This window comes from Microtus oregoni, unplaced genomic scaffold (assembly GCF_018167655.1).
Source record: "Microtus oregoni isolate MIOR12 unplaced genomic scaffold, Mior012 000034F_ref0000314, whole genome shotgun sequence".
NCBI classification, from domain to species: domain Eukaryota; kingdom Metazoa; phylum Chordata; class Mammalia; order Rodentia; family Cricetidae; genus Microtus; species Microtus oregoni.
The window spans coordinates 14,799,793-14,812,839 of record NW_024543093.1 but is presented as its reverse complement, the minus strand read 5'-3'; the positions used below and the strand labels follow the sequence as shown (position 1 = coordinate 14,812,839).

General features: G+C 43.7%; 1 protein-coding gene across 1 annotated transcript in view; it reads right to left on the bottom strand.

The window, feature by feature from the left end:
* Positions 1-280: 280 nt before the first annotated feature.
* Slc1a6 (solute carrier family 1 member 6) overlaps positions 281-13,047 on the bottom strand; it is a 28,939-nt gene continuing 16,172 nt past the window's right edge. The window contains exons 7-10 of the mRNA XM_041630294.1: positions 7,893-8,126; positions 6,172-6,366; positions 2,692-2,826; positions 281-1,084 (exon numbers count right to left, since the gene is read on the bottom strand). Coding sequence (XP_041486228.1) covers positions 889-1,084; positions 2,692-2,826; positions 6,172-6,366; positions 7,893-8,126 — 760 coding nt within the window. The 3' untranslated portion in view covers positions 281-888. The remainder of the gene's footprint in view (positions 1,085-2,691; positions 2,827-6,171; positions 6,367-7,892; positions 8,127-13,047) is intronic.

Below are 13,047 nucleotides of genomic sequence, written 5' to 3'. Positions count from 1 at the left end.
TCAGTGTTCTTCACCATAATAAACCATACCTGAGAGGAGAATGACTTTTCAGAGTTTGTTGAGTCTTTAAATCTAAAGGTGGTCTTTAGAACCTCAACAAAAATGCCACAGATCACTTTATCACAAGAAATAATAGGTATTTTTCTTTACCTTTGTCAGCTCCACCGCTCCTCAAGAACAAAAAGAGTATGAGTTGATTTATCTGAAGATTTCCTTCTTCCCAATTCCAAATGTTTCCTTCCCCTTTTTCTCACACCATCCTTCAAGTTCTCATCATACACTCAGAAATGAACAGGGACCTTTGTGATAACGGACTGTCTTAGTCAGCTGGGCTGGACTGAAACCAGTGCTTAGAAAATTCATAAAGCACACACCTCTGTGTGTCTGTGAGGACATCTCCAGAGAGGAATGCATTGTGAAGGCTCTGGACTAATGGCCTAATGAGTGGATCAGTCTCTTGATGGTTCCATGATATGACGGCTGTGCTGGAGTGGTGAGAAGTAGGAGACAGGGTATCATTGATGTAGGGTGTGTCTGGAAGAGCTGTGTCCTTCCCTGGTTACTTCCCATTTCTCTCGTCTCTGCTTGCTGACCACCGTGAAGTGAGTTGCTCTTCTCCACCATGCCTTCCCACTATGGTGAACTAAGCCCTTTATAACCATAGCCAAAATAAATCTTTCCTCCCTTAGGTTGTTCTTGTATTTGGAGCACAAAACAGTGATGGATATACCTTAGAAACCTTTTGTTCTTTCTCTTTTATCTCAGCAGTTCCCAGAGAATCCATACAGAATATGTATGCTCAGCCCACAGTCAGTTGGGCAACAAATTGTCCCCAGGACTCCCCTCCCAGTCCCTTCCCTCCTCCCTAGGCAGAGAGCTGGAAGCTTCTCACATGACACTCTCATTACCTCCCCGACCCCTTGATGCCCCCTTTTCTTGTGCCATGAGTGACTTATAGGGCTTCCCCAGGCTGGGAAGGGTCAGCTCAGCCTCCTGCAGCTCCAGCTCCCGTTGGGACAAATGCTCAATGACAGCCGCTCCAATTGAGTCTCCCAGGACATTGGTCATCGTACGAAGCCGGTCACTGGTGGAGAATAGATAGATTAATGGGTGGGGCTGAAAAACTCCTTTGAAAACCAAGGGTAGACTAGAAGGGTTTCCAGGCTAAATTACAACCACATGACCTTAAACAGGCCCCACTTTTCCTAACAACATCATCCCTTAAATCCTCAGATCTATTCTTTGATCTGTGACTCTTGTTTCTAAATAAACTAACTTAGAAATTATGAGCTATGAGAGTCTGAGGCAAATAATCAAACATTAGGGTCTAACATAGACTTATTAGACATGGGGTCTGATACAGATTGTTAGACATAAGCATCTGATGAAGATCATTAGACATTAGCACCTGATGCAGACTATTGAACATGAATGTTTGATACAGACTCTTCAACATGAGTCTATGTTGGCGTAGGGCAGGCTGGGGACTGTTCAAACAGAACTTTAGTTTTTTGTACAAGTGGGACTTAGTCTTGCTCACAGCTCCCACATGGAAGATGAAACTCAACATTTTATATAAATTCCATGTTATAATAAAAGAAATGAGAGAGGGAAGGAATGGTAAATGAAGGGAATGATACAAGAAGGATAAAAAGGGAGAAGGAAAGAATGAAAGAAAGTAAGAGAGAGAGAAAGAGAAAGAAAGAATGGATAGAAGAAAGGAAGAGAGAAAGGAAGAAAGGGAGAGAGGAGGAAGGAGATAAAGAAATGAGACAGGAAGATAAAAAGGAAGAAAAATGGAAGACAAGAAAAGACAGTGGGAGGAGGAAGAAAGGCAAGAAAGGGAGGGAGGGAAAGAGAGAGCAATAAAGGGGAGGAATGGTGATTAGGGAGTGGCTCATTCCTGCCAAAATACTGGTGCTGATGGATTAGGAGTCCTTGTCTCCAGGTGTGCACCCTCTCATGCCCCTACTAAGCTCCATGGCATAGTCTTACACCAAGACACACGAATGTCTCTGTTGTAACTCAGTGGGTCACAAACAAAAGACATGAATGTGGGGAACAGAGTTGTAGGGACAAAGGCTGGCAGAGATGAGGAGTTAAGAGTAGCGGGGAGTAACCAGAAAGCATTGCATACATGTATGAAGTTGTCAAGGAACAAATTTAGTTGATGAAAAAGAATAGGGAGAAGGAGGGAAGGAGAGGAGAGGAGAGGAGAGGAGAGAGAGAGAGAAAGAGAGAGAGAGAGAGAGAGAGAGAATGTGACTAGTTGTAGCATTCAGATCATAAATCCACCAAAATTCTTTTGTCTGCCATCACAAGTGATTTTATAAGCCAAAATTCTTCACTCTTTAACACAACAAGTAACTTGTGTTTTCTTCTCACTTCTAAAATTCTTTATATTTAGCATTTTCACTAAGGAAAAAAAAACTTTTAAAAATTTGAGTTTAAAATATATATATATTTGAACACCTTTGTATGATTTCTATATGGAATGGGCTGAAGAGGAGTGGGCTGACCGACAGAGACCTCTTTTTCAGAATCCTCCTCGCTCTCTGTGGGATTGGAGTCTATGGCCATCAATAGCAGACCATCCCAAAGCCTCCCTAGCCCTCTAATGTTCTACAACCCTGTCCTTACAGAATCCTGCAGGAAAAGGTTATGCGATAGGTCAAAGCCAAGCACACTCACAGGAACCAATCCACAGCTATGATCAGCGTAATATCCTCTGTGGGCAGACCGACGGATGTGAGCACAATCACCATAGTGACCAATCCTGCCTGGGGGATGCCAGCTGCTCCAACACTGGCAGCTGTGGCTGTGATGCTGCAAATGAGAAGCATCAGGGATACAGGAGGAAAGAGAGGATAGGAGATTAGAGGACCAGGCAGGGAAGGGCATCTTAAGTTAAATGCCCAAACCAACACAGAAAGCAAAGTGATATATGAGCTCGCTTTGGATGTGAAGCTAAAGTTAAAATGCTGAAGTCACCGATGCAAAAAATCAGAAACTGTGATGCTGTGCAGATGGACTGGGAAACAGGAAATGTCTTTCAAAACCTACGAGATGTCTAGATACCAGATGACTGGGTGCTGGGGATCTAATGTACAGTGTGGAGGGTGTGGCTAAGGATAACGTGTTGATATTTGAGTTTTTCAAAGAGAACAAACCTAAAGTCTATTCTCACCATCAACAAAGAGAAAGAGAAGGGAAGAGCAGAGAGAACAGAAGGACAGACAGGGAGAGGAGGGGAGGGAGAAGGCAATAAGGCTCTGGAGGGGAGAGAGGAAAGAAGAAGGAATGGAAGAAAGGAGATAGAAAAGAGGGAGGAAGGAAGGAATGGTAAAGAAGGAAGGAAATGAGAAAAGGAGAGGACATAAGGGTTAGAAGAGGAGGTGGGAAATTACAGGAAGACAGGAGTGAAAAAGAGAGTGGAAAAGAAGGGAAGAGAAGATAAAATGAGAGAGGAGAGGAGAGAAGACACAGGCTACAGAAGGGGGGTGTGGGAAAGGAAGGAAACTATAGGAGATAAATATAATAAGCAGCCTGACTGCAGTGATCACTTTGCAGAGTGCACATATTACAAATAATCGCGAAACACACCTTAAAATATAGGCAACTTTTGTCAGCTATCATTCAAAAAAGATGTGACTTGAAAAGACAGAGTTTTGTTTTTTAAGAAGGCAAATACAGCTTACCTTATTGGAGGTGAGAGCATTCTGGCCCTTCTTAGTTTTAGAATCTTTTTATTTCTTGATTTTTTAAAGTTGTTTGTTTTCTTGATTTTATATTAATGAATGTTTGCCTTCATGTATGTTGTATACTGCGTGTGTGCCTAGTAGCCATGGAGGCGATAAAAGAGCATTGGGACCCCAGAAACTGGGGTGATAAACAGTTGTAAGCCACCACGTTACTAGTAGAAATCAAACCCAAGTTCTCCACAAGAGCAGCAAATGCTCCTTTGTAAAAAAAAAAAAAGAAAGAAAGAAAGAAAGAAAGAAAAGAAAAAAAAGAAAGAAAGAAAGAAAGAAAAAAGAAAAGAAAAAAATTAATTTATTATGTATACAACATCTATCTCCATGTATGCCTACAGGCCAGAAGAGGGCACCAAATCTCATTATAGAGGGCTGTGAGTTGACATGTGGTTCCTCTGAAAGAACAATGCTCTTAACCACTGAGTCATCTCTTCAGCCCACTAGAGACCATTTCTTGATCAGATAATCTTTCTAAAAAACAATTTAAAGAGCCAAGTGTCTGTCTCATTGGTAGAGCACCTGTCCAGCATGTCCAAAGTCTTGTTTTCACTTCAAGTCTCACAAATTAATATGAAATTGAAAGTAGGATCCATGTGACCTCTGTTAAAATTCCAGCATCAACTCCAATTGCTCAGCATGATGTAACATGCATTGTAAAGGCCACTGAGCTTTGCAGAAAAGGCAGTAGCGCCTCCCAGATGCCAGCTTTCTCCTCAGTAGTGAAGGAAGTCACTTTCTAGATTTTATAGCAATACACATAGAACAGGGAAGATGAATGGCCCAGAGAACTTCTCTATCAGAATGGTGGTTGAGCAAATACTCAGACTGGCATTAAAGAATGAGCTTTGGAATGAGAAGACTCCTTTCACGAGCTTTGTACAGGAGAAAGGCAGACACATTCCTATCTTCTCATTGTGAACAGGAAAGAGCCAAGAACCGTGCCTGTCCAGTCTTCTTATCTGTTACTGAGATTAATATACATACATACATATATATATATACATATATACATACATACATACATAAGAGTGTGTGTGTGTGTGCGTGTGCATGCATGCACATACGTGCCAAAAAGAAACTTCAGGAGAAAAGGTTATGTGTTTTATCTCATGATTCCAGGTTATAATCCATGGTTGTAGAGAAGTCGAGACAGGAACTTGGAGCAGTTAGCAACAACACATCCAGTCAAAAGCACATAGAAAATGTGTGCATGCTTGCAGGTGAGGTCTCTCTCTACTTTTAAATAACTCAGGATTCAAACTGAGGGAACAAGCATTGCCCACTTTTAGACTGAACCTCCCCGCATTTATTAAAATAATCAAGCTGATCCTCCCACACACAGAGACATACTCAGAGGCCAACCTGATCTATGCGATCTCTCACTGAGATTCTCTTATCAGGTGATTCCAGATCCCATCAAGAGGACAATTAAAACAATCACCACATCACTAGCCTAGGAAAAGATTCCAATCAAAAATAAAGTGTAGAGACCTGAGAGACGGCTCAGTGGGTAAAGATGTTGTGCTGCCAAGTCTGAAAGCCTAAGTTCAATCCCCAGGACCACAGAGCAGAAGGGGAAAACTGAATCCTGTAAGTGATCCTCTGACCTTCACATGTGCTCTGTGACACACACACGCACACACATGCACACACACACACACACACTCACACACACACGCACACACACACACACACGCGCACACACACACACACACACACACACAAATGCAATTCTTAAACTCTTTAAAACCACGTGCCTGGAGAGATGGTTCAGTAGTTAAGAGCACTTAACAGCCCTTGCAGAAGGCCTAAGATCTATTCCTAAAACCTGTATCAGACAACCGCCCGTAACTCCAGTTCTAGGGAACTTGAATCCCTCTTCTTACCTTGGAAAGCACCTTCACACACATGGCGAATATGGACTCAGACAGGTACACATACATACATACAAAGTAGAAAAATGCAAAGTGTAGTTTCTATTAAATATGTATCACACTCACACCCTTATAATGTAGGAATATTATTCCATTACCAGGCCTGATGGCACGTGGCTACGATCCCAGCTACCCATCCAGGCCAGCCAGCTCAGAAGGGGCAGGGGATGGAGAGAGGGGGAAAGAAAGATCGTAAGTCAAACATCTTAAGTCAGGATGTGTCTACAATAGAAATTTCCAGAGAAGAAACACTTTCCTTCACAGAGTTTACGTTTTCATTCTTGTATGACGGGCAGACAATAGGCAACATAGGTGAGAAAAACCATGTATGGGGACAAATGCTTCTGAGCCTCCTACATCCTTTATCCAAATACTGGATTATATCCTTAAGTAGGAATGAGATGCAACTATAAACAGGAAAATTGTCTGTAGACCTTGTACACACATCCTGTCCTATCCAGCTGATAACATCATTGTCTCACCTGATTGTGGTGATCTGGCCCAGATTGAGCTCATAGTTGTTGACTTGAGCAATAAAGATGGCTGCCAAGGCCTCATAGAGTGCTGTGCCATCCATGTTGACAGTGGCCCCCACAGGCAGCACAAACCTGGTGATGCGGCGATCCACGCCCAGGCCCTCCTCCAGGCAGCGGAAAGTGATAGGCAGGGTTGCAGAGCTGGAGGAAAAGAGCTCTGGAGGCTGAGAATAAGGAGTAGAAGGATGGGGCAGGGGCAGGGGCAGGGGCAGCAGTGGGTCAAAGGAGGGCTTCCCTCTAGCACGTGGAAACCAGACTGGACTCTGAGCAAGGAGTAGAAAGTGAGAGGAAGAGCTGTGTGAGGGGAAATGGGACTCCTGATGCAGAAAGAACTCAGTGGTAGGGATCCCCCAAGAGGAATGTCTCTTGACCTATTCACACCAAGAGTTTATAATGCCAGTCTAGCCCTGATGGCTGACCTCCCACACCAAAGCCTAAATATGATGAGTAACTTTGTTAGTTTTGCAACCAGGAATTACCTGGGAAGACAGTTTCAATGATAGCTTACTACATTTGGTCATCCTATGGGAATTACCTTTGGGGGATTGTCATAACAAATTGAAATGAGAAGACTCGGGCTACTGAGGGTGCTACTATTCCATAGGCAGAAGGTTCTGAACTACGTCAAAGTGGAGAAATCAAGCCGAGTCAAGCAAGCAGCAAGCATGCATTTACTCTCTGTGCCTGAGAGTGATGTGACTAGCTGCCTCAGGCTCCTGTTTTGATTTCCCCAGAGAGATGGACTTGTAACCTGGAACTGTAAACCAAATAAATTCCTTCCCCCACCCCTAAACTGTCCTTTATTGGTATATTTTATCACAGCAACAGAAATGAACCTAGAACAGTAAACGGCAGAGTGTCAGTCTGCACAGGGAACAACCTCATCTACAGGAGCCCTAGGCCTCTCCCCAACCACTTCAGACTGGACTTCCACTTGACTGTCAACTTAAGTAGAAAGAGTAGGCATCTCATTTGGGGTCGGTTTTTCTGCAAGAACAGACCCCTGTGTGGTCAGCTTTATGCCATGAAACTTAGAGCTTGGACTCACAAATGTTGGCCTTGGAACTAGACATGGCCTACTGCAAAACACCCAATGCTACTTCAACCTTTTCTGAGCATCAGAAATAGCACTGGGAGGGTGGGGTGACTAGCTCCATAGTGATCTGATTGGTTTAATTCTGGGTACAATAGTATCAATCCTATTTAGCCACAGACCAAAGATCAAAAGGCACATTCTCCAACCACCATGAGGACAATAAAAATATTTTCTCCTATCTGTTTGGCTCTTGGGATACTTGCTCAAACAGTTTTGAATTTGAATGATGAGAGATAAGGGAGCTCACTTTATTAGCCCCCTAAAAGCACAAACAGGAGAAGAAAGCCTCAGAAGCTAAGACTCTCTGAGCTTGTGGTACTCGCACAGTACCATCTCAAACCCAGCATCTGGTTCTCCTCATAAACTGGAGAAACAAAGAGACAGGAGGTTAGGAGAGTCATCACAGGACAAAGACTAAAACCCCAAGTATAGGCCACATGTAGAGAGCTTCAAGAGTCCTCCAGTACCACTGTACAACCAGAAGAGGTGTTTGGGGAGGTGGAGAGGACACCTAAAGGAACCCATGAAAGATGAACAATAGACCCAGGGAGAGTTCCGGGAAAGGTCATACCTGGAAGAGGTACCCATGGCTGTGATGAGGGCCTGTAGCATGCCCCCAATGAATGGGAAAGGGTTCCGATGGGTGACGAGGAAGTAGATGAGGGGCAACACACCACCAGCATGGAGGAACAAGCCAACGATGACAGTCAGAGTATACATGCCCAGCTGACCTCCAAGGACAGCCATGTCTTCCATTTCTAGAATCTTCCCAGCAATCAGGAACAGGATGCCCACTGGTGCATACCTGAGCAAGACACATATTTATTAGGGTGATCTCCCTCACAGGTCTGGAGTTGGCATTCCAAAGCTTTGCCCATACAGTGTCCTGAACCCAGACAGCTCCTACCACACGATCCCAACTTCATCCCAACCTATCCCAAGCATCAAAGTCAGCACTGGGACACTGGGAAAATGACCCTGTGGTTAGGAGTTGATGTTCAATGATGAAAACCTGATTTTGGATACCACCATTCACGTTGGACAGCTCAAAAACATCTCCAACTGCAGCTTCAAGGAATCTGGAACCACTTTTTGGGCTCTTTGAGCACCCATAGGCACATCTGCACATCCACTAACACATCCACACTCATAAATAAAATAAGTTTTAAAATAGCACTGGTGCTAGGGTTTGTTTCCAAAACATTGCCCCCAAAGGCTCACTTGTTGAACACTGGTCCTTGGTGGTCCCATGTTCTCAGGTGGGGACTGTGAAAACTAAACTGTTATGAGCATCCCAACCTCTGCTATGGGTTATGCATTGATGCATTCATAACTGAATGAGCTATTGGGAGCAAACTATATGAAGGGCCTGGTTAAAGAAAGTAGGTCACTAGGGGGTGTACCTTCTCTCCCCAGCCCCTCACTCTCTTGCTCTCTTCTTCCTAGATGTGGTGAAGTTGGCAGCTTTATTGGCTGTATCCATTCACCCTCATGGTCCAAATGCAATGGAGCCAGCCAACTATGCACTGAAATCTGCAATACTGTGAAACAAAAATAAACCTTTCCTCCTTTAAATTGTTTTTTTTTCTGGACATTTTGTCATAACAACAGGGGACTAACTACTACAGTCGAATTCTATGAATACATTCACCTCCCACCGGTCACCCAACTGCTCATCCAATCAGCAAGAAACTTCCTACCACACCACAGCAGGCAGCCTTCTGGTGTCTTTATCTCATTCCCTTGTTCAAGTCCCTTCCAACTTGACTCCAGATGACTATTACCTTCAGAATCCCATCCTTAGACATTGCTAAGTGGTAGTTTGAATGAACATGATCCCCGTAGGCTCATAGGAAATGGCACTATTAGGAGGTGTGGCCTTGATGGAGTGTGATCTTGTTGGAGGAAGTGTGTCACTGGGGACAGGCTTCGAGGTTTCAGATGCTCAAGCCAGACCTGGTTTGCTTATCTCTTTCTGCTGCCTGCTGATCCAGATGTAGAACTCTTGTCTCTTTCTCCAGCATCACATCTGCGTGCATGCCACCACACTTCCTGCCATGGTGATTATGAACTAAACCACTAAATTGTAAGCCAGTCCTAATTAAATGTTTTCCTTTATAAGAGTTGCCATGGTCATGGTGTCTCTTCACAGCAATAGAAACCCTAACCAAGACACTAAGACATCCCCTATCTCTGGCCTTCCAAACTTTCATAAATTTTCTTCTGTGCTAGTTAGTTTGAACTATCAACTTGACACAAGCTAAAATTACCTGAGAAGAAAGTTTCAGTGAGGGATTATCTAGATCAAGTTGGCCTGTGGGCATGTCCATGAGGGACTGTCTTAATTGCTAATTGTTGTAAGAAGACTCAGCCCCTTATAGGCAGCACCATTTGGTGGGCCCTGGACTGTGGGAGAATCAAGGAAGCTAGCTGAGACTAAGCAGGCAAACAAATAAGCAATCAGGGGCTCACATGTTGATTCTCTCTACTCTTGATTGTGATGTGATGTTTTAAGTTCCTTCCTTGTCTTCTTTACAGTAATGGAATGAAACCTGGACCTGTAAGGCTGTAAATTCCCTTTGTGCTGCTCTTTATGTCAGAATTTTATCACAGCAACAAAAGTAAACCCAGAATAGTCATTGTACAAACACTCAGGGCTTCTCAGGCTTTGCCTGTTCTCTTCCTTGTTTGCGATATCTCTCTCCTCCTCATACCCAGTTAATATTCTTCCTCACCTTTCAGATCCAGTTGTATGTCTCACTCCTCATCTTCCCAGGCAGCATCCACTGCATTTTACTACAGCACCTACTGCTTTGGGTTACATACACATGGTCTGCATCTGTCTCCTCCTAGATTTTACAAATGTCTTCAAGATTAAAGTGTATCATGAGGGCCTGCTTGTTGAGGTTTCTGGCCTGCCCAGTTCCCACAGCTGCTTAGTTCCAAAGAAATCACACAGAGGTCTATATTAATGATAAACTGTTTGGCCCATTAGCTCAGGCTTCTTATTAACTCTTATAACTTATATTAACCCATTATTCTTAACTATGTTAGCCACATGACTCGGTACTTTTTTCAGCAGGGCAAGTCACATCGTCCTTCTCCTGTGTCTGCAGGACTGCAGTAAGAGCTTCCTTCTTCCCAGAATACTCCTGTTCTCATTGCCCCACCTCTACTTCCTGTCTGGTTATCCAGCCTATACTTCCTGCCTAGCTATTGGCCAATCAACATTTATTTAAAACAAAATTGACAGAATACAGAATTGTCCCACACCAATAAAGTATGACTTCAGTGTATCTATGTTTCAAGCCTGGGGAGATGTCTGCTAGGTGGATGATCTAGTGGTGGGACGAAAGGATTTTGAAAAAGTTAATATGTAAAGGGGTACAGGTCTGGGGAGATGGCTCAGTGGTTAAAACACTTGTCATGTAAGCATGAGGAGCAGAGTTTGAATCCCATGTAATACTAGATAGGCACTGCAGCAAGCCTGTATTTCCAACCTCAAAAGGTGAAGTCAGGGGATCCCAGAGAACAGCTTGGCTAGCAAGGTGAGCCATTTTCTTGAACCTGAGGTTTAACTGGAAGATCCTTCCTTAATGAATAATGTGAAAGAGCGATGGAAAATGATTCCCAACATCCCCCTTGGGCCACCACATGCATACTAACCCCCACACATGCAAAAATAACATGCATACACATGCACATGTATATCACACCATCCCCAAATGAAGAAAGGAAAATGAGAAAACAGGACAAGAGTAAGTATATAAGTGAATAGACATGTGGAATGTCTGAGGGAGTGAATGAGAGAATGGCAAGTGCCTATGCAAATAAGCAGGTCTGGGAATGAATCCAAGTAGACTGGCGGAAGTGGGTAAACGAATAAATGCAGTCAATAGCTTAACTAATAGGGTTAACGCTACAGTATTAACCTAGATTATTCAAGGCCCTAGGTTCCATCCTAAGCACCATGCAAAAAAAGATAGTTATTTAAGAAACTGAAGGTACAAATCAGTGATTGTAAGGCCTCAATTCAACCCTAGCACTTAAAATAATTATAGGGGCCAGAAAAATTGCTCCACAGGTGAGGATGTGTTCTGCAAAGTATGATGGTCTCAGATGGATCCTGAAATCCACATGGTAGAAGGAGAAAACTAACTCCCACAAGTTTATCCTCCATCTCCATGTGCATGCTATGGCATGCATATCCATACACATATACTCTGATGGAGGAAGGTCATTGGTTAAAAAAAATAAAGAAACTGCTTGACTGGCCCTCATAGGTTAGAACATAGGTGGGTGGAGTAAGCAGAACAGAATGCTGGGAGGAAGAGGAAGTGAGCTCAGACTCGGCAGCTCTCCTCTCAGGAGCAGACGCCTCAGAGAGACGCCATGCTCCCATCTCCTGGGCAGACACACGCGATGAAGCTCCGACCCAGGATGGATGTAGGCTAGAATCTTCCCAGTAAGCGCACCCAGTTGTGCTACATAGAATATTAGAAATGGGCTAGTCCAGGTGCGAGAGTTAGCCTAGAAGAGGCTAGATAGAAATGGGCCAAGCAGTGATTAAAAGAATACAGTGTCCATGTAATTATTTCGGGGCATAAGCTAGCCAGGCGGCCGGGATGCTGGGGATGCAGCCCCGCTGCTCCTATTACTACAAACGCAGCCTGGAGAACTTCAAACTGATTCTTGAGAAGATTGTTGTCATTCTCAATTGTTTTTAAGCGTTCAATCTCTGCCTTAAGAATCCTGGATTCATCTCGTAAAGACTTTATCATATTTCTATTATCAAACCATTTAGTGCCAATGAAAACTATGAATCCCAGAAGGATCCATAGATGTGGGGTAATAGACACCTCTTGTAAAATCACCCACATGGTACAATTAAAAAAAACTGTTAAATTCTTGAACAGTAACGTGTTCAGACATTTTATTTATAAAAGAAAAATTTTTTACCTGCAATGATAGGTTCCTGCCAGTGGTGGTCTCTGTGTTTTTGGAGCCTGTCCTAGAACTAGCTCTTGTAGACCTAGCTGGCCTCGAACTCACAGAGATCCGCCTGTCTCTGCTTCCCAAGTGCTGGTATCAAAGGCGTGCACCTTTGTCACTTTGTAGCAGACCAAATCTGCTGCTGTGGCAGCTTTTGTTGCAAAACCGCAGGTACTTGAGTTTCTGCTAATTCAGGCAGTGGGGTTCCACTCCAAACTTAGCCAAGGCAGGCAGGGAGGGGTTAATTGCTCTGGCGAGCAGGTGGGGCAGAATGGGCCTGTGTGGCCTAGTGTGTCTCGGACTCGGCACTGGGGCCCAAGTCACGAACTAAAAAACAGCACCCAGGAGGGTGCTGTGTTAGCTAGCGGGCTACCCGCTTGAGGCAGGGGCAAAATAGCCCAACGTTGGATGCCAAAATGTAATGGCGTAAACGAATGCAGACAGATTGTAAAAATATATATACAGCTTTAATGGTGAAATAGACTTACAGAACCACCGTTCCTGCAGAGACCAGGAAAGCAGAAGGGACGGCTGGGAGCACGCTTGCCAAATTTATAGGCAAACATTAGCCCGAGGCAAACACGCCCCCCCAAGGGGCGGGACTTATCCCTACAATACTCAGACACAGCAGATAGATAGATGATAGATAGATAGATAGATAGATAATAGATTATTGATATATGATAATGCAATAAAGTAATAATTGTGAAATAATTTAATTAATTAACAGATTA